Consider the following 23,854-nt stretch of genomic DNA (forward strand, 5'->3'; position numbering starts at 1 on the left):
GTTTCTGCCTACCCTTTCCCCACAGCTTGCCCCAAAACCCATTGGACAGCCACTGTCTATTTTGCCCATCTGCCGAGCAAAAATGAGAATGTGTTTGTTTATTTGATCATGGATCAAACTTATTTTCCTTTCCTATTTTTATTGCCTGGTTTTATTTCTCTTGCGAATTTACCGGCCGTCATTTTGCCCGTTGTTGGTGTTTTGTTCTTCCATTTAGTTGGTTGGGTGTTCTTACAGATCTGTAGAAACTCTTGCCATATTTGAGATACCAACCACCTTGTTCAGGCTGTACGCTGGAAATGTTCTCCCCTGGGCTGTTGTATGCCTCTTGCTGATGGGCTCTTTTGCCGTAAAGCCATTTTTAATTGCGATATGTCAGAGTGGCGCGATTTTTTCTTTATGGTTTCTGTGATCTGTGACAAGCATGGCAGAGTCATCTTTATTTCAATATTCTAAGGTCAGTTTTCTATTTTATGCTGGTATTTTCCGTGTTTTGGGGGGGTCGTTCGCTTGTGTTTACTTCTGCTGGAGTGTAGGTTGATGTCGGTGAGGACATAACCTTCTTTATTTTCCAAATGGGGAGCCGGTCGTCGGATGTTTGTTGAATGTCAACGCGCCTTCTATCCAATACTAAACCATCGGGGTATCGCATTCTCCCTATGGTTCTACTGACCTCATGATCTAATCCCATGCCCGTCGCACCCTGTTTTAATTGTCGTAGCTGTACAGGATGTTTGGGTATCTGGTCGAGAAAGACCCCATTGTTATAATTTATTTTTTTCAAAACAGCCGAGCCTGTGCTCTGTCATCCTTCTCACCGTTGGGTTTTAGAAACAATCCGCTCGTTGTCGTAATCCGCTTTTGGTGCCTGTAATTTGGTGGACTGTGCGGGTTCATTGGAGAAGGACCGGCCGCTTTGCAACGCCCGGCATTTCCCTCCAGGAACGCGGTCGGCCCCTGCGCACTCGCTCTGCTATGATGCCTTTCAGCCCATTGTGTCAGACTTGATCTCTGCAGATCTTGCCCATTTTCTGTTAAGTTTATTCCTAAGGCTTTTAAAGATCATGTGGATTGAAGCTGTAAAATGCCCCCCCCCCCCCCACTTCGTGTCTTAAATGGTTACTGCTTGTGTAGAAGGGAAAACGACTGATATTCGCATGTGGCCCTTGTATTGAGCCACTTCATTGAACTCAGATTAGTTCTAAGAGTTGTTCCTCTGAGTCCTTGAGCTTTTTTTTTTTTTTTTTTAAGTAGTCTCTCTCATCACCTGCAAAGAACCATGTTCTCTCTTTTTTCCTATTACTTACACCTCCCCCCATCTCATTTCATTGGCTAGAATCTGTAGAATATGCTGGAAAAGTGAGCGTGCTTTTTCAAAGCTTCTGCCTTTAAGTATGACGGTCACTGGAGATTTGGGGAGATACACTGTATGGAGCTGAGAAAGTTTCCTTAGATAACCAATCTGATACGAGGCTGCGCGTTTGCTTTCTTGAAGTCAGAAGCAAGGGTGGAATTTATATTCATATTATATTACATGTTGTTTCAAACAATCTTCCGTGCGCATCTTACATGCACCATGACCCCGTGACCCTGCTGCTCAGGTGGAAAATGCTGGCCCCAGGGCAACGGGCTCGCTTCCCAGTTAGATAAACCACGTGGGGAGGTAACATCAGATTAGGCAAAGCCTGAGGACTCTTGCCATCCTGACTCGGAGAGTGTGACTTGGGTGTTTCTGTTTATTTGTCAATCTTAATGGGCTTTTGATTTCTGGTGGATGTCTAAAACAGAGGGTGATGTGATGAGGGGAACGAATTTTGGGATGACTTCAGGCTTGGAGAGAAGCCAGCTGAATGTGGGGGAAGTGTGAAGAGAGTCTATGGGGCCTGTGGAGTTTGAGGTGCCTGCAGGGCATTCCAGAAGAGTTCAGGAGGCAGAGCACCTGTGAACCTAAAGCCACAGAGAGAGGTCCGGGCTGGAAATAGGGAAGGGAGACCCCTGGACAGTTGTTGGAGTGCACAGTGTGGGGTCAGAAGCAGAGGGAGAGGGAGAGTACAGGCAGAACGGGATTCTGGGGGTGTGAGGTCAACAGTCATGGGAGAGAGAAAGAGCGAGAGTGGGTGGTGTCAGACACCAAGGGGAGGACAGTCACCAGAAAGAGGAACCTCTGGCAGAGATATCCAGGGACTGAGGGGGACCTCGGACTTGACCAGAATGAGGGTCTTGTTGGCTTTGACCTGAGAGGTTCCAGGAAAGATGGAGTGAGGGCCAGAGGGGTACCAATCGTGTCCCAGCACATGAAACAGTTCGGAGCATTGTTGGATGAATGGACTGATAATGGATGAATGAATGGATGGATGGATGGATGGATGGATGGATGGATGGATGGACAGACGGATGGACGGATAGATGGACAGAGGGATGGATGGATGGATGGACTGATGGACGGACGGATGAACTGATGGATGGATGGAAGGATGGATGGATGGATGGATGGATGGATGGATGGATGGATGAATGGACTGATGGATGGGTGGGTGGATGGATGGATGGACGGACGGACGGACGGACGGACGGACGGATGGATGGATGGATGGACTGATGGACGGATGGATGGGTGGGTGGATGGATGGAAGGAAGGAAGGAAGGAAGGGTGGATGAATGGATGGATGGATGGACGAACTGATGGAAAGACAGTGGTCTGAGAGATCAGAAAAGGCTTCATTGAAAGAGGTGGACTACACTGTGTCTCAGTGTATGGAGACAAAGGGGGAGGGGATCTCCACATGGAAGCACCATTAGTCGGGAATGACCCAGTGTCCATAGTCCCGGGGAGAGGCTCACTTGGCTGGAACATGGGGAATTGTGGGGAAGGAACACTCAGAGGCCCCAGGAGGAGGCCAGGAGGTCTAGAGCTACACCACACAGCCCCTTGAGGGGACAAGGCGCTCAAAATCTTTGTCAGCACTGAGGATTGGGTGGTGACCAGGAGAGTCTTGGGGGGAGGGAGAACACACTGGGTCACTCCAAGGTATGGGTGCCACCTGCCTTGGATGGGGGGGCCGGGCATGGGGATGCCTCTGGGCTATGGAGTCACCCAGGGATGCTCCAGCCTCTGGGAGGCTGCCTGCCCACCCGCCCCACCCCAGAACACAGCTGCAGCCCTGCATCCGTCATGCCCGGCAGGTTCCCCTGCCAGACTGGCCCCCGGGGGACAGGCCCCAGGTGCTGGTCCGGCGGGTTTTAGTCCGAGCCTCAGTCACTGTGGTATGTCTTCGGCGGCGGGACCCAGCTCACCGTCCTAGGTAAGTGGCTCTCAGCACCTTTTCCAACCCATCCCACAGCTCTGCTGTCTCGGGCAAGTCACTCCTCTCTCTGGGGGCTGCTTCCTTCTGCCCTCCCAGCCTTACACACCGGCCCCCACTTTCTCCATGGGCTCTGGGGAAGGCAGGTTGGTCTCGGGGTAACCAGCAGGGAGGACCTCAATAGCGGAACCCTAATAGCCCCCCAGAGTCTGGGGGTGGGCCTAGGAAAGGGGCTCCTTCCCCCCTCCAGGGCAGATGCCCTCAGGGGGGCCAAGGCTGGTTCTGACCAGGGTCAGTGGGGCAGCCTTAACGACAGTCCCAGTCCCGAGGGTCTGGGCTGAGGGCTCAATGCCCTCCAGCCTGGGAGAGCCTCACAGGAGGCGGGGACAAGGCTAGGGCTAGGACCCGGCCTTCGGAGGCACCAAGGGCAGCCAGAGTGGAGGCCGTGGAGGGCAAAGAGGAGGGTCTGGCTCGCTCTGGGCTGGAGCACTCAGCGCCTCTGTTGGGCCGTGAGGATGAGGGGTCACAAAGACACGAGTGAGATGGGGTGAGCTGGCCCCTCAGGAGCCCGACCCTCTCGGGACGGAGGTCAGAAAGGAGTGGGGCCCATGGGGCAGAGACTCACTGACCCTGGAGCCCCATAATTCCTGGGACCCAGGTATACCATCAGCTTAAGGGGCAGCCTCCTGCAGGGTGTTAGAATCAAGGGATGATGAATGGGGGACTCGAAGCCACCCAGCGGCCGTGTCAATCTTGGGTGGTCAGAGGTGCGAAGGGGGCTGTGGGGCCTCTGTGCTCCTTGTCAGGGGGATCAGTGCCATGAACACAGCGAGATGAAAGGTCTTGGCATCCGGGGACCAGGCACAGGGAGAAGGGCAGAGCCAGAAGGAGCCACCAGGCTTTGGCTGCAAAGACCCGGCCCTCACTGGAGAGCCAGGTGCCCCATTGAGACAGGGGTCCCAGCCCCACTGTGTGCTGGCTCAGGCTTGGGCCTCTCCACACACTGTTGGGGTCATCCTGGCCGGCTGGGAGCAGACCCCAGATCTCAGAGGAGGCCGGGGCTCCAGAAGCGTGAGTGAGGTGGGGCCTGAGGCTGGGTTGAAGGCCCAGGAGGTCGGGGCCAGACTGCACACTCAGACTCAGGAGACTAGGAACAGGGATCACAGCCTGCCCGGTAATACTTGGGGAAACTGAGGCTACAGATGGAGGAGCTTGACCAGGTCAAGTGGGAGAGATGACTTAGAAGAGGCTCTGGGAGGGGAGGGGCTGTCTGCTGTTCAGGGGCTGAGTAGAAAGAAGGGACAAAAAAGGAAGGAAGGTCCCCAAGGTGAACAAACAAAACAGGCCCAGTCACAGAGGCTGTCCATGGGGTGGGGGAGATCACAACACCTGGGCTCTACCCCTACCTCTTACACCCCCTTCTCTGTCCACACAGGTCAGCCCAAGTCTGCACCCTCGGTGTCTCTGTTCCCGCCCTCCACTGAGGAGCTCAGCCAGAGCAAGGCCACACTGGTGTGTCTCATGAGTGACTTCTACCCGGGCATCGTGAAGGTGGACTGGAAGAAAAATGGCACCCCCGTCACCCAGGGCGTGGAGACCACCAAGCCCTCCAAGCAGAGCAACAACAAGTACGCGGCCAGCAGCTACCTGAGCGTGTCCAGCCAAGACTGGAAATCTGCCAGCGCCTACAGCTGCCAGGTCACGCACGAAGGGAACACCGTGGAGAAGACAGTGGTCCCCTCACAGTGTTCCTAGGACCTGAGTCCCCACGTCTGGGGACACTTCTCCGTCAGACACTCCCTTCCCCCGCTCTCCACTGTACCCCTGAGGCTCCTGCCCTGGTCCACTCAGACTGGGCAGGTCTCCACCCCTCCCCGTTTCCACTTCTCCTAAATAAACTCCTGGTCATTTATCATCTGACATGTCTCATGTGTGTTCTGTAGTCTGCATGGGTCTCTAGGTTAAAGGGTCGGTAATAACGGTCAGGACAGGAATGATATGACATGGGTCTACCTGAGGTCCACTCGACTCACCCACCAGGGACCTGAGTCAGCTCTGAGTGCCAGTGGGAGGTGGTTCCCAGGGCAGGAACTTCTCCTGTGGGACCAGCCCCTGGGAGGCAGTCCTGGTCACCTGGAAAAGGACAAAGCCTGAGTGAAAAAGGTCCAGGGGACCTGAAAAAGGATCAGGGAGAAATGAAGAGGGTCCCAGGAGGGCAGGGTGGGCTACCGATGTAGATATTGGGAAGGAAATCATGGAGCCAAGGCTGTGGTCTTTGGGAACAGACATTGAACTTCCCTGTCCATCATGGAGCCCAATGGGAGAGCCATTACCAGCCGGACATTTCTTGGTTGGCCCATCAGCATGGAATCATGGAAAGCCTTGAACAGTGCCTCCCATGGTGCCTTTGTCTATCTCTGCCAATGCACGTTAGCTAAGGAAAGACACTGACTAGTCCTGCAGCAGAGAAGCAGTTTCATATCATGGAGCCTAACATTCCCCACCACGTTCACACCCCTTACCCACTCAGGGAGCCTAAGACACCCTTCAAGGCATGGTTCCTGGTGCTAGGAACATGGGGTGAGGATGAGGCACAAGGAAGCTCAGTTCATGTTCTAATGAGCCTGAGCCAAGGTCAGGCTCAAGATGACCCTAGCAGGGGGCATGGACCTCCATCATCATGAGTCTCAACACCTGAAGTCAGATGAAGGTGAGCTTCTTTATGGTTGGTTTAAGGATGGAGCAGGTGATGTCAGCTTGCACAAGGAAGGTGTGAGGGGGCATGAGTGTTGACCTTGATGGATTAGAAAGGGCACTGTCCTGGGCACCAATTGGGCATCCTGTGATGTCCCAGGGAGGGCGTATCAACTGGAATTCAGGAGCCAAGTAAGTGCAGGTCAGACCAGCTCAGAGCAGGGGGTGTGTGGCCTGTGGGTTACAACAAAGTCAGGCCTCCCCGGGGACACAGCACCCCACACCACTCCACTCCTAGGCCCCTTGCCCCTCGCTCACTGTGCTTCAGCCCTGAATTCAGCTGGTGTCAGAGACACACTCATTCCAGTCCCCTGAGACAGGGAGACTAACTAATTTGTCAATTTTTTATGTACGTATTAGGAAAACCTACGTTATTATGTAACGGAATTTCAGCTCTATATGGACACCACTGTGCCGGAATTAGTCCATTATACCCAGATTTTAGTGTATATACTTGGTTGTTTCTTAGGTGTTGTTTACATATGAGAACAGAATAAGGTTCTGCATTGTGATGTTGGGTCTGTGAGTATCCCCCAAATCACTCCAGCTTTTCCATGCCAGGAAGTGGCTGCAGGGGCTGAGCTGCTGGCCTTGGGGACTCTCCCACAATGAGGATGCGGTCCCCAGCCCTCACGAGCTGTATCTGTGTGGGTCTCTCCTCCTCATGTTCCTGCAAAACGGTTTTGGCATCAGAAGCTTAATGAGGTCCAGGTTGGACTTTAGCAAAATTGCCTCCCAGGATGGTCCCCCACTTTGCATCAAAGGACCCCTATCAAATAGACCTCCTTTGAGTGACATCCGCTGCTTGGATGTCCAATGACTTGGTCCATCAGACAGGAAGGAATGCATCATGGGATATTTCAGATTCGCCCTCCTCCTCCTGTGAGTGCCCCACGTGTGCACGAAAGGAGTCGATCCAGTAGATCTTTCTCCACCTGGCAGTGTGTTTCTCACCCTACAAAGAGGAAGGAATGGGGACTTTTCTCTTCGGTCCTCCAGGTGACAGGACGATGGTCTGGTCCCCGCCATCCTCCCGCGGTAACAATGGCCGCTGAGTGGCTTGGGAAACTCTGGCAGGTGAACGTATCTTCCATGTGAAAGCACCACAGGTATCCTCTAGGGATGACAACAGTGTGGCTGTGAACGATGGACATTTGTCCATTGGGAGCCTCTTAGAGACTTCTGTGCATCCCGACATGACCCCAGGGGACCCCTATGGTTCCTGGTTACAAGCCAGCATGCTGTAGCTCCCCTTGAGCCTAGGGCCCTAGGCCATGGAACCTCCCTCACAGTGAAATAGACGCCCTCCACACTCATCCCGAATCCCAGGAGACCACAGTGGAAAGCATATCAGACACCAAGTTCCTTTGGGAGAATTGCTTCCACCAAATGTGCTGCTGCACAACTCGCTGTGTCATCTATCCACCCTATACTCTGCTGAGGTGGTGGAGGGGGGACAGTGGTGTGCCCCTGGCAGACCAGACACCAGCCGGGGGCAGTGGCCCAGGCTTCCTCCAGCACAGCTGCAGGTGGGGGCCCAGGGGTGGGGCAGGGCCTCCCAGAGAGAGGTTTTTGTACGAGCCTGTGTCACTGTGTTGGGTGTTCGGCGGAGGGACCCAGCTGACAGTCCTAGGTGAGTCTCTCCTTCCCCCTCCTTCCCTGCTCCCCTTCAAAGTTTGGGCCTCTTTCTGCAAGTTTTGCTCTTTTTCTGGGGGTTCTCTCAGCCTGTGGCCAAGCTTTCACCCAGGATCCTGGCTCTTGGGAACCTGAGCTCTTTGGGTCCCTGGTCTTACTGTTGTCCTATTTGGTCACCCTCAGCCGTTCACCTCTGACCCCAGAGACAGAGGAATGGGCATCCTTGTGTGTGGACTCTTCCATCAGTCTGTGAGGGTCATGCTGGATTCTAGAGGGGCTCTGTTCTATCTTCCCGTGATGAGTTCCTGTGGGATAGGATTATTTCAGGGGGTCATTAGTGGCCCCATATTAAGGAAAGAGAGGGTAAGGAGCACTGAGGAGGTAACCTTGTGCAAATTTTAGGGTGACCCAGTACCCTCTGGGACAAGGCTAGAGACACACAGGTCAGAGGTTCAGGGCAGGTCTCAGGGACTGTGGGCTCATGAACAAGGGCCTTATGTGGGGCTCCCAAGGGCCTGCATAGAGCTGCCATGGAGAGTCCTGACCAGCCTCGCACCAGGGAACTCTGCAGGAGGAAGGACACAGCGGGGAGGAGGAGGTGCAGGAGGAAGGGTCATGGAATGACAGGTATGAGGACAAGGTGGCCTTTGCTCTCTGCAGGAAGAACGTCCTCTAAGAAAGAATCGCAGGATCTATAATATGAAAGTTCTAATGATATGAGCAATTTGTGGGGATGCCATTGACTGTAGAATGAGCGGGACCCAACGACAGACAGACAGACATTTTGTTCATCAGAAAAAGATACTACCCAGTTTAGCCAGGGAGCAGGAGACATAGATTTGGGGGAAAACTGACGCCCCCTAGGCCGATGCTCCAAAGCCCTCAGCAAAAAGGATGAGGTCAGAGGTGTGCACACTTGGACTCAGCAGGAGGTCAGAGGGCTCAGAGCATCTTCTGTGGGACAAACAGACTGACAGACACAGACAGGCCCAGTCAGATGCCAGGAGAAGGCAGAGCCAGAGGGTGACAGTCAGATGTGTGGGTGGCAGAACGGGGCCCACAAGGATGGTGCTAGCAGGTGTCCAGGCTCAGGGTTTCTCAGGAAAATGGTGAGTTGAGCTAGGAACACCCCTAACCAAACTGCCCTGCATGGCATGGACGCTCACACACAGAGAGGCCCCTGCCCTCGGGGTCCTGATGGTTCTCAGGACACTGTCCCCACAGGAAGACCGAGGTCAGGAGCTTTCAGGATGGACCCTGAGCCTCTCCTTCCTGCCCCTCCCGCACCCACAGGTCAGCCCAAGTCTGCACCCTCGGTGTCTCTGTTCCCGCCCTCCGCTGAGGAGCTCACCAAGAACAAGGCCACACTGGTGTGTCTCATGAGTGACTTCTACCCGGGCATCGTGAAGGTGGACTGGAAGAAAAATGGCACCCCCGTCACCCAGGGCGTGGAGACCACCAAGCCCTCCAAGCAGAGCAACAACAAGTACGCGGCCAGCAGCTACCTGAGCGTGTCCAGCCAAGACTGGAAATCTGCCAGCGCCTACAGCTGCCAGGTCACGCACGAAGGGAACACCGTGGAGAAGACAGTGGTCCCCTCTCAGTGTTCCTAGGACCTGAGTCCCCACTTCTGGGGACACTTCTCCGTCAGACACTCCCTTCCCCCGCTCTCCACTGAACCCCTGAGGCTCCTACCCTGATCTGCTCAGACTGGGCCGGTCTCCATCCCTCCGCGTTTCTACTTCTCCTAAATAAACTCCTGGTCATTTATCATCTGACATGTCTCATGTGTGTTCTGTGTGTGGAACAGGCCTCTAGGTTAAAAAAAAAGGCAGGTCAGTCATAACATGAGATTCCATCTACCCATCCTTGACTCAGCCAACCAATCAGGGACCTGAATCAGCTCTGAGTGCCAGTCAGAGCCAGGACCCAGAGCAGGAACTTCTCCGATGGGGCCGCCATCTGGGACACAGTCCCTTTTAACAGTGATGAGGGTCCCAGAAGGGCAGCAGTGGGCTACAGATGAAGATATTGGGGAAGGAATCCATTGAGCCAAGTCAATGCTCTTAGGAAGAGACATTGAACCCAATGGGAAGACCCATTAACAGCTGGGCGTTTCTTGGTTGATCCGTCACCACAGAGTCATGGAAAGCTTTGAACAGTGCCTCCCATGGTGTATTTGTCACAGTGTGCCAATGCATGTTAGCTAAGCAATGACACTGACTAGTCCTGCAGCAGAAAAACAGTTAAATATCATGTAGCCTAACAATGCCCCCATCATGTTCATTCCTCCTACCAACTCAGGGAGCTCTGAGACACTCTTCAAGGGATGGTCACTGGTGCTGGGATCACGGGATGAGGATGAGGCACAAGGAATCTCAGTTTATGTTCTAATGGGCCTGTGTCAGGTTCAAGGTGACCATAGCAGGGGCATGGTCCTCCATCATGAGGAATCTCAACACCTGCTGTCAGAGCAGGGTGAGACTTTTTATGGGTGGTTGAAGGATAGAGCAGGTGAGGTCAGCCCTCAGGTGGAGAGGACACGGGAGTTGATCTTGAAGGATTAGAAAGGGCACCATCCTGGGCACAGAATGGGCATCCAGTGACAGCCCAGGGAGGGTGTATCCACTGGAATTCAGGAGCTGAGTAAGGGCAGGTGCGACCAGCTCAGAGCAGGGGAGTCTGGCCTGTAGGTTACAGCAAGGTCAGGCCTCCCCCGTGACACAACACCCCACACCACTCCACCCCTGGGCTCAAAGGCAGGGGACACCCTAAGCTCACCCTAAAGGACAGGCTAACAATTCTAAAGGACCACCCTGACATCACCCTAAACAGTGCCAATCTAGGCTGGCGATAGAGAAGATCAGGCTGAACCCCTGATTTGATGGTTGGGGACATAGGAAGTTGCCAGAAGATTCTGTACACAGGCCACCCTGCCTTTCCCTGGAATGGGAGGGAGGGAGAGAGGGATTAAAGGCCACCCTCCCCTCATGCTCTCACCCAGGAATTAGGGTTGTTTAGACGTAAGAGAGATGTGCCACCCCTTCCCATGGAACCTCCCTCACAGTGAAATAGACGCCCTCCACACTCATCCTGAATCCCAGGAGACCACAGTGGAAACAGCCTATCAGACACCAAGTTCCTTTGGGAGAATTGCTTCCACCAAATGTGCTGCTGCACAACTCGCCGTGTCATCCATCCACCCTACAATCTGCTGAGGTGGTGGAGGGGGGACATGGTGTGCCCCTGGCAGACCAGACACTACCCTGGGGCAGTGGCCCAGGCTTCCTCCAGCACAGCTGCAGGTGGGGGCCCAGGGGTGGGGCAGGGCCTCCCAGAGAGAGGTTTTTGTACGAGCCTGTGTCACTGTGTTGGGTGTTCGGCGGAGGGACCCAGCTGACAGTCCTAGGTGAGTCTCTCCTTCCCCCTCCTTTGCTGCTCTCCCAAAGGATTGGGCTGTTTTCTGAGAGTTTTGCTCTTTTTGGGGGGGTCTTGTCTCAGCCTGCGGCCAAGCTTTCACCCAGGATCCCAGTCCTTGGGAACCTGAGCTCTTTGGGTCCCTGGTCTTACTGTCTTATTTGGTCACCCTCAGCCATTCACCTCTGACCCCAGAGACAGAGGAATGGGCATCCCTGTGTGTGGACTCTTCCATCTGTCTGTGAAGGTCATGCTGGATTCTAGAGGGGCTCTGTTCTGTTTCCTCCTGATGGGCTCTTGTGGCTCCAGATTTATTTCTGGGTATCAATAGGGGCCCCCATCTCAAAGAAAATAGAGGATAAGGACTATAGAGAGGGAAACCACCTGAAAATTCTAGGGTGCCCCGGAACCTTCAGGGCCAAGGTTAGAGATGCCCAGGTCAGCGGTTCAGAGCAGGTCTCAGAGACTGTGGGCTCATGAACAAGGGCCAGGAATGGTGTTGGGGTGCAGGGCTCCCTGGGGCCTGCATAGCTGCCATGCAGAGTCATGACCTGCTTCGCTCATGGGAACTCTGCAGGAGGAAGGACACAGCGGGGAGGAGAAGGTGCAGGAGGAAGGGACATGAAATGACAGGAATGAGGACAAGGGGACCTTTGGGTCACTGTGGGACAAACAGTCTTGCTCAGGGAAGTACAGAATCCGTGTCATGAAAGCTCTAGTGATATGAGCAATTAGCGGGGATTCCATTGACTGTAGATGAGAGACCCAAGGACAGACAAACAGATTTCTCTTTCATCAGAAAAAGATGCTACCCAGTTTAGCCAGGGAGCAGGAGACATAGATGTGGGGAAAAACTGACCCCCTGGGCAGATGTTCCAAAGCCCCCAGCACCAAGGATGAGGTCAGAGGTGTGCACACTTGGACCCAGCAGGAGGTCAGAGGGCTCAGAGCATCTTCTGTGGGACAAACAGACTGACAGACACAGACAGGCACAGTCAGATGCCAGGAGAAGGCAGAGCCAGAGGGTGACAGTCACATGTGTGGGTGGCAGAACGGGGCCCACAAGGACGGGAGATGGCAGGTGTCCCTGTTCAGGGTTTCTCAGGAAAATGGGGAGTTGAGCTAGGAACACCCCAAACTGCCCTGGATGGCATGGACGCTCACACCCAGAGAGGACCAGGCCCTCGGGGTCCTGATGGTTCTCAGGACACTGTCCCCACAGGAAGACCGAGGTCAGGAGCTTTCAGGATGGACCCTGAGCCTCTCCCCTCCTGCCCTTCCCGCACCCACAGGTCAGCCCAAGTCTGCACCCTCGGTGTCTCTGTTCCCGCCCTCCGCTGAGGAGCTCACCAAGAACAAGGCCACACTGGTGTGTCTCATGAGTGACTTCTACCCGGGCAGCGTGACGGTGGCCTGGAAGGCAAATGGCACCCCCGTCACCCAGGGCGTGGAGACCACCAAGCCCTCCAAGCAGAGCAACAACAAGTACGCGGCCAGCAGCTACCTGAGCGTGTCCAGCCAAGACTGGAAATCTGCCAGCGCCTACAGCTGCCAGGTCACGCACGAAGGGAACACCGTGGAGAAGACAGTGGTCCCCTCTCAGTGTTCCTAGGACCTGAGTCCCCACTTCTGGGGACACTTCTCCGTCAGACACTCCCTTCCCCCGCTCTCCACTGAACCCCTGAGGCTCCTGCCCTGGTCCGCTCAGACTGGGCAGTTCTCCATCCCTCCCCGTTTCCACTTCTCCTAAATAAACTCCTGGTCATTTATCATCTGACATATCTCATGTGTGTTCTGTGTGTGGGAGGGGCTCTCTAGGTTAAATAAAGGGCAGGATGGCTATGACATGTGATTCCATCTACCCATCAAGGGACATCCTATGGAGGGCATATCCACTGGAATTTAGGAGCCGAGTAAGGGCAGGTGTGACCAGCTCAGAGCAGGCAAGTGTGGCCTGTGGGTTACAGCAAGGTCAGGCGCTCCGGTGACACAGCACCTGACACTACTCCATCCCTGAAAAGGATGTCAGGACACACCTTGAAGGTCACCCTAAAGGACACTTTGGCAAAGACTACAGTCCCACCCAAACTACACCAGGTCTATCCCAATCTAGGCTGTCCCTAGGGACGCTAACCCAGGGGCCTTGATCAGATGGCTGGGGACATGGGAAGTTGCCAGTAGACTTTCTTCACAGATCAACCTGCCTTTCCCTGGAAGAGGAGGGAGTGGGAGGGAATACGCACTGCCCTCCCCTCCTGCTCTCACCCAGGGCTCAGGGGTGTTTGGACATGAGAGATGGCCACCCATTCCCATGGAACCTCCTCGCGGTGACACAGATGCCCGCCACATTCATCCCACACCCCAGGGGAGCAGAGTGGAACCAGCCTGTCAAACACCTAAAGCCTTTGGGAGAATTGCTTCCAAGAATGCTATCGGCATGCAATGCACCGTGTCCTCTATCCTGTCACCTGCTGGTCTGAATGGGGGGACAGTGTGTGCACCTCCGCCTCTGCGATGACACAGCACGCCCCACCACTCTACCCCTGAAAAGAATGTCAGAGGACACCCCCAAGCTCACCCTAAAGGACAGGTTGGCAAAGAATACAGTCCCACCCTGACATCCCCAGGTCTATCCCAATGGAGGCTGTCCCTAGGGACCATAAGCTAGAGGTCATGATCAGATGGTTGGGGACATAGGTTGGGAGTAGAATCTTACACAGCCCAGCCTGTGCTTCCTGGAAGGGGATGGAGGGAGAGAGGGAATACAGGCCGCCCTCCATCGTGCTCTCACCCTGGAATTAGGGTTGTTTGGACGTAAGAGAAATGTGCCACCCGTTCCCATGGAACCTCCCTCACAGTAAAATAAACGTTTTCCAAACACATCCCAATCCCAGGAGACCACAGTGGAAACAGCCTGTGAGACACCAAGTTCCTAGGGAGACTTGCTTCCAACAATGCTACCGCCATGCAATGCACAGTGTCATCTATCCTGTCGACTGCTGCTTGGTGGAAGGGGCGGGGGGGGGGGGGGGCATTGTGTGTGCCCCTTGAAGGGAAGACACCAGCCTGGGGCAGTGGCCCAGGCTTCCTCCATCACAGCTGCAGGTGGGGGCTCAGGGGTGGAGCATGGCCTCCCAGAGAGAGGTTTTTGTACGAGCCTGTGTCACAGTGTGCTGTGTTCGGCGGAGGGACCCAGCTGACCGTCCTAGGTGAGTCTCTCATTCGCTCTTCTCCCCTCCTCACCCAGCAGTTTGGGCCATTTTCTGCTGGTTTCGCTATTTTTCGGGGGTTCTCTCAGCTTGTGGCCAAGTTTTCACCCAGGATCCTGGGCTTGTGGGACAGTGAGCTCTTCCTTTCAGCCTTCTTAACTCTCCTATTTTCATCCACTGGCCTCAAGTAGCCCTTTCTCTCTGTCCCAAGACAGAGGAATGATGAGGATGCCCTGTAAACCCTTCTGTCTGCCTGCCAGGATCATGCTGGATTCCAGACGGGCCTGTTCTGTGTGCCCCTGCAGGGTTCCTATGGCACGAGATTATTTCTGAGGGTCAACAGTAGCGCTGTTAAGGGGAAGAAAGGATAAGGAGCCCTGAGGGAGTCAACTCGTGCAAATTTTAGGGTGACCCAGTACCTTCTGGGCCACAGCTAAAGATGCACAGGTCAGAGGTTCGGGGCAGGTCTCAGGGACTGTGGACTCATGAACAAGGGCCAGGAATGGTGCTGGGGTGCGGGGCTCCCCGGAGCCTGCATTGAGCTGCCATGCAGAGTCCTGACCAGCCTCGCCCCAGGAAGCCTGCAGGAGGAAGGACACGGGGGGAGGAGGAGGTGCAGGAGGAAGGGTCATGGAATGACAGGTATGAGGACAAGGTGGACTTGGGTCTCCGCAGGACGAACATCCTCTCAGAAGGTAACGTACAATTATTGGCATAAAAGCTCCAGTGATAGGACCGATTAGCAGGGACTCCATTGACTGTAGAAATAGAGACCCAGGGACAGAGAGACATTTTGTTCATCAGCAAAACTCAGACTCACTTAAGAGAAAGTACAGGACAGATAGATTGGGAGGATTTTTTTTTTGGGGGGGGGGTGGGGCACAGAATCGTGAGGGCAAAGACCCTAAGATGTCAGCACAAAGGATCAGGTCAGAGGTGTGTACATTTGAACTCAGCAGGAGGTCAGAGGGCTCAGAGCATCTTCTGTGGGACAAACAGACTGACAGACACAGACAGGCCCAGTCAGATACCAGGAGAAGGCAGAGCCAGAGGGTGACAGTCAGATGTGTGGGTGACAGAACGGGGCCCACAAGGACGGTGATGGCAGGTGTCCAGACTCAGGGTTTCTCAGGAAAATGGAGCTAGGAACACCCCTAACCAAACTGCCCTGCATGGCATGGACGCTCACACCCAGAGAGGACCCTGCCCTCGGGTCCTGATGGTCCTCAGGACACTGTCCCCACTGGAAGACCGAGGACAGGAGCTTTCAGGATGGACCCTGAGCCTCTCCCCTCCTGCCCCTCCTGCCCCTCCCGCACCCACAGGTCAGCCCAAGTCTGCACCCTCGGTGTCTCTGTTCCCGCCCTCCGCTGAGGAGCTCACCAAGAACAAGGCCACACTGGTGTGTCTCATGAGTGACTTCTACCCGGGCATCGTGAAGGTGGACTGGAAGAAAAATGGCACCCCCGTCACCCAGGGCGTGGAGACCACCAAGCCCTCCAAGCAGAGCAACAACAAGTACGCGGCCAGCAGCTACCTGAGCGTGTCCAGCCAAGACTGGAAATCTGCCAGCGCCTACAGCTGCCAGGTCACGCACGAAGGGAACACCGTGGAGAAGACAGTGGTCCCCTCTCAGTGTTCCTAGGACCTGAGTCCCCACGTCTGGGGACACTTCTCCGTCAGACACTCCCTTCCCCCGCTCTCCACTGAACCCCTGAGGCTCCTGCCCTGGTCCGCTCAGACTGGGCAGGTCTCCATCCCACCCCGTTTCCACTTCTCCTAAATAAACTCCTGGTCATTTATCATCTGACATGTCTCATGTGTGTTCTGTGTGTGGGAGGGGCTCTCTAGGTTAAATAAAGGGCAGGATGGCTATGACATGTGATTCCATCTACCCATCAAGGGACATCCTATGGAGGGCATATCCACTGGAATTTAGGAGCCGAGTAAGGGCAGGTGTGACCAGCTCAGAGCAGGCAAGTGTGGCCTGTGGGTTACAGCAAGGTCAGGCGCTCCGGTGACACAGCACCTGACACTACTCCATCCCTGAAAAGGATGTCAGGACACACCTTGAAGGTCACCCTAAAGGACACTTTGGCAAAGACTACAGTCCCACCCAAACAACACCAGGTCTATCCCAATCTAGGCTGTCCCTAGGGACGCTAACCCAGGGGCCTTGATCAGATGGCTGGGGACATGGGAAGTTGCCAGTAGACTTTCTTCACAGATCAACCTGCCTTTCCCTGGAAGAGGAGGGAGTGGGAGGGAATACGCACTGCCCTCCCCTCCTGCTCTCACCCAGGGCTCAGGGGTGTTTGGACATGAGAGATGGCCACCCATTCCCATGGAACCTCCTCGCGGTGACACAGATGCCCGCCACATTCATCCCACACCCCAGGGGAGCAGAGTGGAACCAGCCTGTCAAACACCTAAAGCCTTTGGGAGAATTGCTTCCAAGAATGCTATCGGCATGCAATGCACCGTGTCCTCTATCCTGTCACCTGCTGGTCTGAATGGGGGGACAGTGTGTGCACCTCCGCCTCTGCGATGACACAGCACGCCCCACCACTCTACCCCTGAAAAGAATGTCAGAGGACACCCCCAAGCTCACCCTAAAGGACAGGTTGGCAAAGAATACAGTCCCACCCTGACATCCCCAGGTCTATCCCAATGGAGGCTGTCCCTAGGGACCATAAGCTAGAGGTCATGATCAGATGGTTGGGGACATAGGTTGGGAGTAGAATCTTACACAGCCCAGCCTGTGCTTCCTGGAAGGGGATGGAGGGAGAGAGGGAATACAGGCCGCCCTCCATCGTGCTCTCACCCTGGAATTAGGGTTGTTTGGACGTAAGAGAAATGTGCCACCCGTTCCCATGGAACCTCCCTCACAGTAAAATAAACGTTTTCCAAACACATCCCAATCCCAGGAGACCACAGTGGAAACAGCCTGTGAGACACCAAGTTCCTAGGGAGACTTGCTTCCAACAATGCTACCGCCATGCAATGCACAGTGTCATCTATCCTGTCGACTGCTGCTTGGTGGAAGGGGCGGGGGGGGGGGGCATTGTGTGTGCCCCTTGAAGGGAAGACACCAGCCTGGGGCAGTGGCCCAGGCTTCCTCCATCACAGCTGCAGGTGGGGGCTCAGGGGTGGAGCATGGCCTCCCAGAGAGAGGTTTTTGTACGAGCCTGTGTCACAGTGTGCTGTGTTCGGCGGAGGGACCCAGCTGACCGTCCTAGGTGAGTCTCTCATTCGCTCTTCTCCCCTCCTCACCCAGCAGTTTGGGCCATTTTCTGCTGGTTTCGCTATTTTTCGGGGGTTCTCTCAGCTTGTGGCCAAGTTTTCACCCAGGATCCTGGGCTTGTGGGACAGTGAGCTCTTCCTTTCAGCCTTCTTAACTCTCCTATTTTCATCCACTGGCCTCAAGTAGCCCTTTCTCTCTGTCCCAAGACAGAGGAATGATGAGGATGCCCTGTAAACCCTTCTGTCTGCCTGCCAGGATCATGCTGGATTCCAGACGGGCCTGTTCTGTGTGCCCCTGCAGGGTTCCTATGGCACGAGATTATTTCTGAGGGTCAACAGTAGCGCTGTTAAGGGGAAGAAAGGATAAGGAGCCCTGAGGGAGTCAACTCGTGCAAATTTTAGGGTGACCCAGTACCTTCTGGGCCACAGCTAAAGATGCACAGGTCAGAGGTTCGGGGCAGGTCTCAGGGACTGTGGACTCATGAACAAGGGCCAGGAATGGTGCTGGGGTGCGGGGCTCCCCGGAGCCTGCATTGAGCTGCCATGCAGAGTCCTGACCAGCCTCGCCCCAGGAAGCCTGCAGGAGGAAGGACACGGGGGGAGGAGGAGGTGCAGGAGGAAGGGTCATGGAATGACAGGTATGAGGACAAGGTGGACTTGGGTCTCCGCAGGACGAACATCCTCTCAGAAGGTAACGTACAATTATTGGCATAAAAGCTCCAGTGATAGGACCGATTAGCAGGGACTCCATTGACTGTAGAAATAGAGACCCAGGGACAGAGAGACATTTTGTTCATCAGCAAAACTCAGACTCACTTAAGAGAAAGTACAGGACAGATAGATTGGGAGGATTTTTTTTTGGGGGGGGTGGGGCACAGAATCGTGAGGGCAAAGACCCTAAGATGTCAGCACAAAGGATCAGGTCAGAGGTGTGTACATTTGAACTCAGCAGGAGGTCAGAGGGCTCAGAGCATCTTCTGTGGGACAAACAGACTGACAGACACAGACAGGCCCAGTCAGATACCAGGAGAAGGCAGAGCCAGAGGGTGACAGTCAGATGTGTGGGTGACAGAACGGGGCCCACAAGGACGGTGATGGCAGGTGTCCAGACTCAGGGTTTCTCAGGAAAATGGAGCTAGGAACACCCCTAACCAAACTGCCCTGCATGGCATGGACGCTCACACCCAGAGAGGACCCTGCCCTCGGGTCCTGATGGTCCTCAGGACACTGTCCCCACTGGAAGACCGAGGACAGGAGCTTTCAGGATGGACCCTGAGCCTCTCCCCTCCTGCCCCTCCTGCCCCTCCCGCACCCACAGGTCAGCCCAAGTCTGCACCCTCGGTGTCTCTGTTCCCGCCCTCCGCTGAGGAGCTCACCAAGAACAAGGCCACACTGGTGTGTCTCATGAGTGACTTCTACCCGGGCATCGTGAAGGTGGACTGGAAGAAAAATGGCACCCCCGTCACCCAGGGCGTGGAGACCACCAAGCCCTCCAAGCAGAGCAACAACAAGTACGCGGCCAGCAGCTACCTGAGCGTGTCCAGCCAAGACTGGAAATCTGCCAGCGCCTACAGCTGCCAGGTCACGCACGAAGGGAACACCGTGGAGAAGACAGTGGTCCCCTCACAGTGTTCCTAGGACCTGAGTCCCCACGTCTGGGGACACTTCTCCGTCAGACACTCCCTTCCCCCGCTCTCCACTGAACCCCTGAGGCTCCTGCCCTGGTCCGCTCAGACTGGGCAGGTCTCCATCCCACCCCGTTTCCACTTCTCCTAAATAAACTCCTGGTCATGTATCATCTGACATGTCTCATGTGTGTTCTGTGTGTGGAACAGGTCTCTAGGTTAAACAAAGGGCATGTCAGTCATGACATGAGATGCCATCTACTCATACTTAACTCAGCCAACCAATCAGGGACCTGAATCAGCTCTGAGTGCCAGTCGGAGCAAGGACCCAGAGCAGGAACTTCTCCTGCGGGGCCGGCCCATGAGAGGCAGTCCTTTTTCACTGGGAAGGGATAGGAGCTGCGTGGGAAAGATGAGGGGCTATCAAGAAAAGATGAAGTGGGTCCCAGGAGGGCAAGGTGGGCTACAGATGGAAATATTGGGAAGGATACCATGGAGCCAAGGCTGTGGTTATTGGGAACAGACATGGAACTTCCCTGTCCATCATGGAGCCCAATGGGAGAGCCATTACCAGGGAAAGGGTCCTGCTTGGTGCCTCACCATTAAGTCATGAAAAGCTTTGCACGGTGCCTGCCATGGCCCATTTGTCACACTTGGACAACGCATGCTAGGTCAGCAACGACACTGACAGGTCAGCAGAGCATCAGTTTAATATCACAGAGCCTGACATTCCCCTGCATGCCCACACCCCTAACCCGCTCAGGGAGCCTGGGACTCATGGTGCTGGGAACATGGGCTGAGGATGAGGCACAAGGAAGCTCAGTTTATATTCGCATCGTCTTGGGTCAGGCTCTGGCTCACGGTGGCCCTAGCTTAGACCTGGGACCTCCATCATGAAGATCTCCCACCCTGAAGTCAGATCAACCTGAGAGTTTCAGGGTTGGTTGAAGGATGGAGCAGGTGATGTCAGGCCTCAGGTAGAGGGGACACCGGAGTTGACCCTGAAGGACTAGAAAGGGCACTGTACTGGGCACAGAATGGGCATCCAGTGACGGCCCAGGGAGGGTGTATCCGCTGGAATTCAGGAGCCTAGTAAGGGCAGGTGAGACCAGCTCAGAGCAGGGGAGTGTGCCCTGTGGGTGACAGCAAGGTCAGGCCTCCCCATAACACAGAAACCCCCACCACTGCACCCCTGAAAAGGATGTCAGGGGACACCCCAAAGGTCACTCTAAAGGACATGTTGGCAAAGACTACAGTCCCACCCGAACATCACCAGGTCTATCCCAATCTAGGCTGTCCCTAGGGACGCTAACCCAGGGGCCTTGATCAGATGGCTGGGGACATGGGAAGTTGCCAGTAGACTTTCTTCACAGACCAACCTGCCTTTCCCTGGAAGGGGAGGGAGGGGGAGAGAATACGCACTGCCCTCCCCTCCTGCTCTCACCCAGGGCTTAGGGGTGTTTGGACATGAGAGATGGCCACCCATTCCCATGTTACCTCCTCACAGTGACACAGATGCCCGCCACATTCATCCCACATCCCAGGGGAGCAGAGTGGAACCAGCCTTTCAAACACCTAATGCCTTTGGGAGAATTGCTTCCAAGAATGCTATCGCCATGCAATGCACTATGTCCTCTATCCTGTCACCTGCTGGTCTGAAAGGGGGGACAGTGTGTGTGCCCCTTGCAGACCAGACACCACCCTGGGGCAGTGGCCCAGGCTTCCTCCAGCACAGCTGTGAGGGGCGGGAGGAGGGGCTCAGGGGTGGGGCAGGGCCTCCCAAAGAGAGGTTTTTGTATGAGCCTGTGTCACAGTGTTATGTGTTCGGCGGAGGGACCCAGCTGACCGTCCTAGGTGAGTGTCTCCTTCCCCCTCCTTCCCTGCTCCCCTTCAAAGTTTGGGCCACTTTCTGCTCTTTTTGCTCTTTTTCTGGTCTTGTCTCAGCCTGTGGCCAAGCTTTCCCCCAGGATCCCTGCCCTTGGGGACCTGAGCTCTTCTCATCCCTGTTCTTACTGTCCTACTTGATCACCCTCAGCCCTTCACCTCTGACCTCAGAGACAGAGGAATGGACAGGATGCCTTGTGGATTGTTCTATCTGTCTGTGAGGGTCATGCTGGATTCCAGTTGGGCTCTGTTCTGTTTTCCCCTGATGGGCTCCAGTGGGACAAGATTTATATCTGCAAGTCACTGGTGGCCCCAGTTTTAAGGGGAAGAGAGGAAAAGAAGTACTGAGTGGTAACCGGGTGAAAATTTTAGAATGAGCCAGATCGCTCAAGGCCAAGTCTAGAGATGAGCAGGTCTGGGATTAGGAGAAGGTCTCCAGACTGTGGACTCATGAACAAGGGCCAGGTATGGTGCTGAGGTGCGGGACTCCCCGGGGCCTGCACAGAGCTGCCATGCAGAGTCTTGACCAGCCTGGCTCCTGGGAACTCTGCAGGAGGAAGGACACAGCGGGGAGGAGGAGGTGCAGGAGGAAGGGTCCTGGAATGACAGGTATGAGGACAAGGAGACCTTTGGGTCTTTGTGGGACAAACAGACTTGATCAAGAAAATGCATAATCTATGTCATGAAAGCTCTAATGATATGAGCAATTTGCGGGGATTCCATTGACTGTGGAATGAGAGCGACCCAAGGACAGACAGACAGATTTCTATTTCATCACAAAAAGATTCTACCCAGTTTAGCCAGGGGACAGGAGACATAGATTTGGGGGAAAATTGACCCCTTGGCCAATGCTCCAAAGCCCTAATGATATGAGCTATTTGGGGAAATGCCCTTGAGTGTAGATGAGAGAGACCCAAGAACAGACAGACAGACTTCTGATTCTTCAGCCAAAAGTGTGCACCATTAGAGAAGTTATGGGAGAGATGGATTTGGGGGTGAAAAACTGACCCCAAGGGCCGATGCTCCAAAGCCCCCAGCGCAAAGGATCAGGTCAGAGGTGTCCACACTTGGACCCAGCAGAAGGTCAGAGGGCTCAGAGCATCTTCTGTGGGACAAACAGACTGACAGACACAGACAGGCCCAGTCAGATACCAGGAGAAGGCAGAGCCAGAGGGTGACAGTCAGATGTGTGGATGGCAGAACGGGGCCCACAAGGATGAGTGATGTCAGGTGTCCCGGCTCAGGGTTTCTCAAAAAAATGAGGAGTTGAGCTAGGAACACCCCAAACTGCCCTGCATGGCATGGACGCTCACACCCAGAGAGGCCCGGCCCTCGGGGTCCTGATGTCCTCAGGACACTGTCCCCACAGGAAGACCGAGGTCAGGAGCATTCAGGATAGACCCTGAGCCTCTCCCCTCCTGCCCCTCCCGCACCCACAGGTCAGCCCAAGTCTGCACCCTCGGTGTCTCTGTTCCCGCCCTCCGCTGAGGAGCTCACCAAGAACAAGGCCACACTGGTGTGTCTCATGAGTGACTTCTACCCGGGCATCGTGAAGGTGGACTGGAAGAAAAATGGCACCCCCGTCACCCAGGGCGTGGAGACCACCAAGCCCTCCAAGCAGAGCAACAACAAGTACGCGGCCAGCAGCTACCTGAGCGTGTCCAGCCAAGACTGGAAATCTGCCAGCGCCTACAGCTGCCAGGTCACGCACGAAGGCAACACCGTGGAGAAGACAGTGGTCCCCTCACAGTGTTCCTAGGACCTGAGTCCCCACTTCTGGGGACTTTTCTCTGTCAGACACTCCCTTCCCCCGCTCTCCACTGAACCCCTGAGGCTCCTGCCTGGTCCGCTCAGACTGGGCCGACACCATCCCTCCCCTTTTCCACTTCTCCTAAATAAACTCCTGGTCATTTATCATCTGACATGTCTCATGTGTGTTCTGTAGTCTGCATGGGTCTCTAGTTTAAAGGGTCAGTAATAACGGGCAGGACAGGAATGATATGACATGGATCTACCTGAGGTCCACTTGACTCAACCACCAGGGACCTGAATCAGCTGGGAGTGCCAGTGGGAGGTGGTTCCCAGGGCAGGAACTTCTGCGGTGCTGGCCCCTGGGAGGCAGTCCTGGTCACCTGGAAAGGGACAAGGGCAAAGTGACAACGATATGAGTACCCTGAGGGGCAATCAACGAAAACTGAAGAGGGCACGATGGGCTACAGATGTAGATATTGGGAAGGAATTCATGGGGGAAGGCTGTGGTCATTGGGAACAGACATAGAACTTCCCTGTCCATCATGGAGCCCAATGGGAGAGTCATTACCAGGTGGGGGGCTCATGGTTGTCCCATCTGCATGGAGTCATGGAAAGCATTGAACAGTGCCTCCCATGGCACCTTTGTCTAACTCTGCCAATGCACGATAGCTAAGGAAAGACACTGAGTATTCCTGCAGCAGAGAAGCAGTTTCATATCATGGAGCCTAACATTCCCCACCACGTTCATTCCTCCTACCCGCTCAGGGAGCCTGGGACTCATGGTCACTAGTGCTGGGAACATGGGCTGAGGATGAGGCACAAGGAAACTCAGTTTATGATCGCATCGTCTTGGGTCAGGGTTAGGCTCAAGGTGACTCTAGCTTGGGCCAGGGACCTCCATAATGAAGATCTCACACCCTGAAGTCACGTCAAAATGAGATTTGGAGGGTTGCTTTAAGGATGGAGCAGGTGATGTCAGCCTGCACAAGGAAGGTGTGAGGGGTCATGAGTGTTGACCTTGATGGATTAGAAA

At 54.8% G+C, this 23,854-nt stretch overlaps 1 protein-coding gene and 5 gene segments (V, D, J or C); all 6 read left to right on the forward strand.

Annotated features, from left to right (window-relative positions):
• Nucleotides 1-5,222, forward strand: part of LOC308238491 (immunoglobulin lambda-1 light chain-like) — a 107,728-nt gene extending 102,506 nt beyond the window's left edge. For all 4 annotated transcript variants that reach the window (XM_080650437.1, XM_080650436.1, XM_080650435.1 and 1 more), the window contains exons 3-4: nucleotides 3,257-3,302; nucleotides 4,738-5,222. In XM_080650437.1, coding sequence (XP_080506563.1) covers nucleotides 3,257-3,302; nucleotides 4,738-5,057 — 366 coding nt within the window. In that variant the 3' untranslated portion in view covers nucleotides 5,058-5,222. The remainder of the gene's footprint in view (nucleotides 1-3,256; nucleotides 3,303-4,737) is intronic.
• Nucleotides 5,223-5,948: 726 nt separating this feature from the next.
• Nucleotides 5,949-9,468, forward strand: LOC308238233 (Ig lambda chain C region-like). The segment is given in 3 exons: nucleotides 5,949-6,012; nucleotides 7,534-7,689; nucleotides 8,985-9,468.
• Nucleotides 9,469-11,024: 1,556 nt separating this feature from the next.
• Nucleotides 11,025-12,885, forward strand: LOC308238492 (Ig lambda chain C region-like). The segment is given in 2 exons: nucleotides 11,025-11,100; nucleotides 12,401-12,885.
• A 775-nt stretch (nucleotides 12,886-13,660) lies between these two features.
• LOC308238234 (Ig lambda chain C region-like) lies at nucleotides 13,661-16,127 on the forward strand. The segment is given in 3 exons: nucleotides 13,661-13,698; nucleotides 14,247-14,317; nucleotides 15,643-16,127.
• Nucleotides 16,128-16,902: 775 nt separating this feature from the next.
• LOC308238235 (Ig lambda chain C region-like) lies at nucleotides 16,903-19,363 on the forward strand. The segment is given in 3 exons: nucleotides 16,903-16,940; nucleotides 17,486-17,556; nucleotides 18,879-19,363.
• Nucleotides 19,364-20,813: 1,450 nt separating this feature from the next.
• On the forward strand, nucleotides 20,814-22,988 carry LOC308238236 (Ig lambda chain C region-like). The segment is given in 2 exons: nucleotides 20,814-21,039; nucleotides 22,509-22,988.
• The last annotated feature ends 866 nt before the right edge of the window (nucleotides 22,989-23,854 follow it).

This window comes from Plecotus auritus (genome assembly GCF_963455305.1).
Source record: "Plecotus auritus genome assembly, chromosome: 13".
Taxonomy (NCBI): domain Eukaryota; kingdom Metazoa; phylum Chordata; class Mammalia; order Chiroptera; family Vespertilionidae; genus Plecotus; species Plecotus auritus.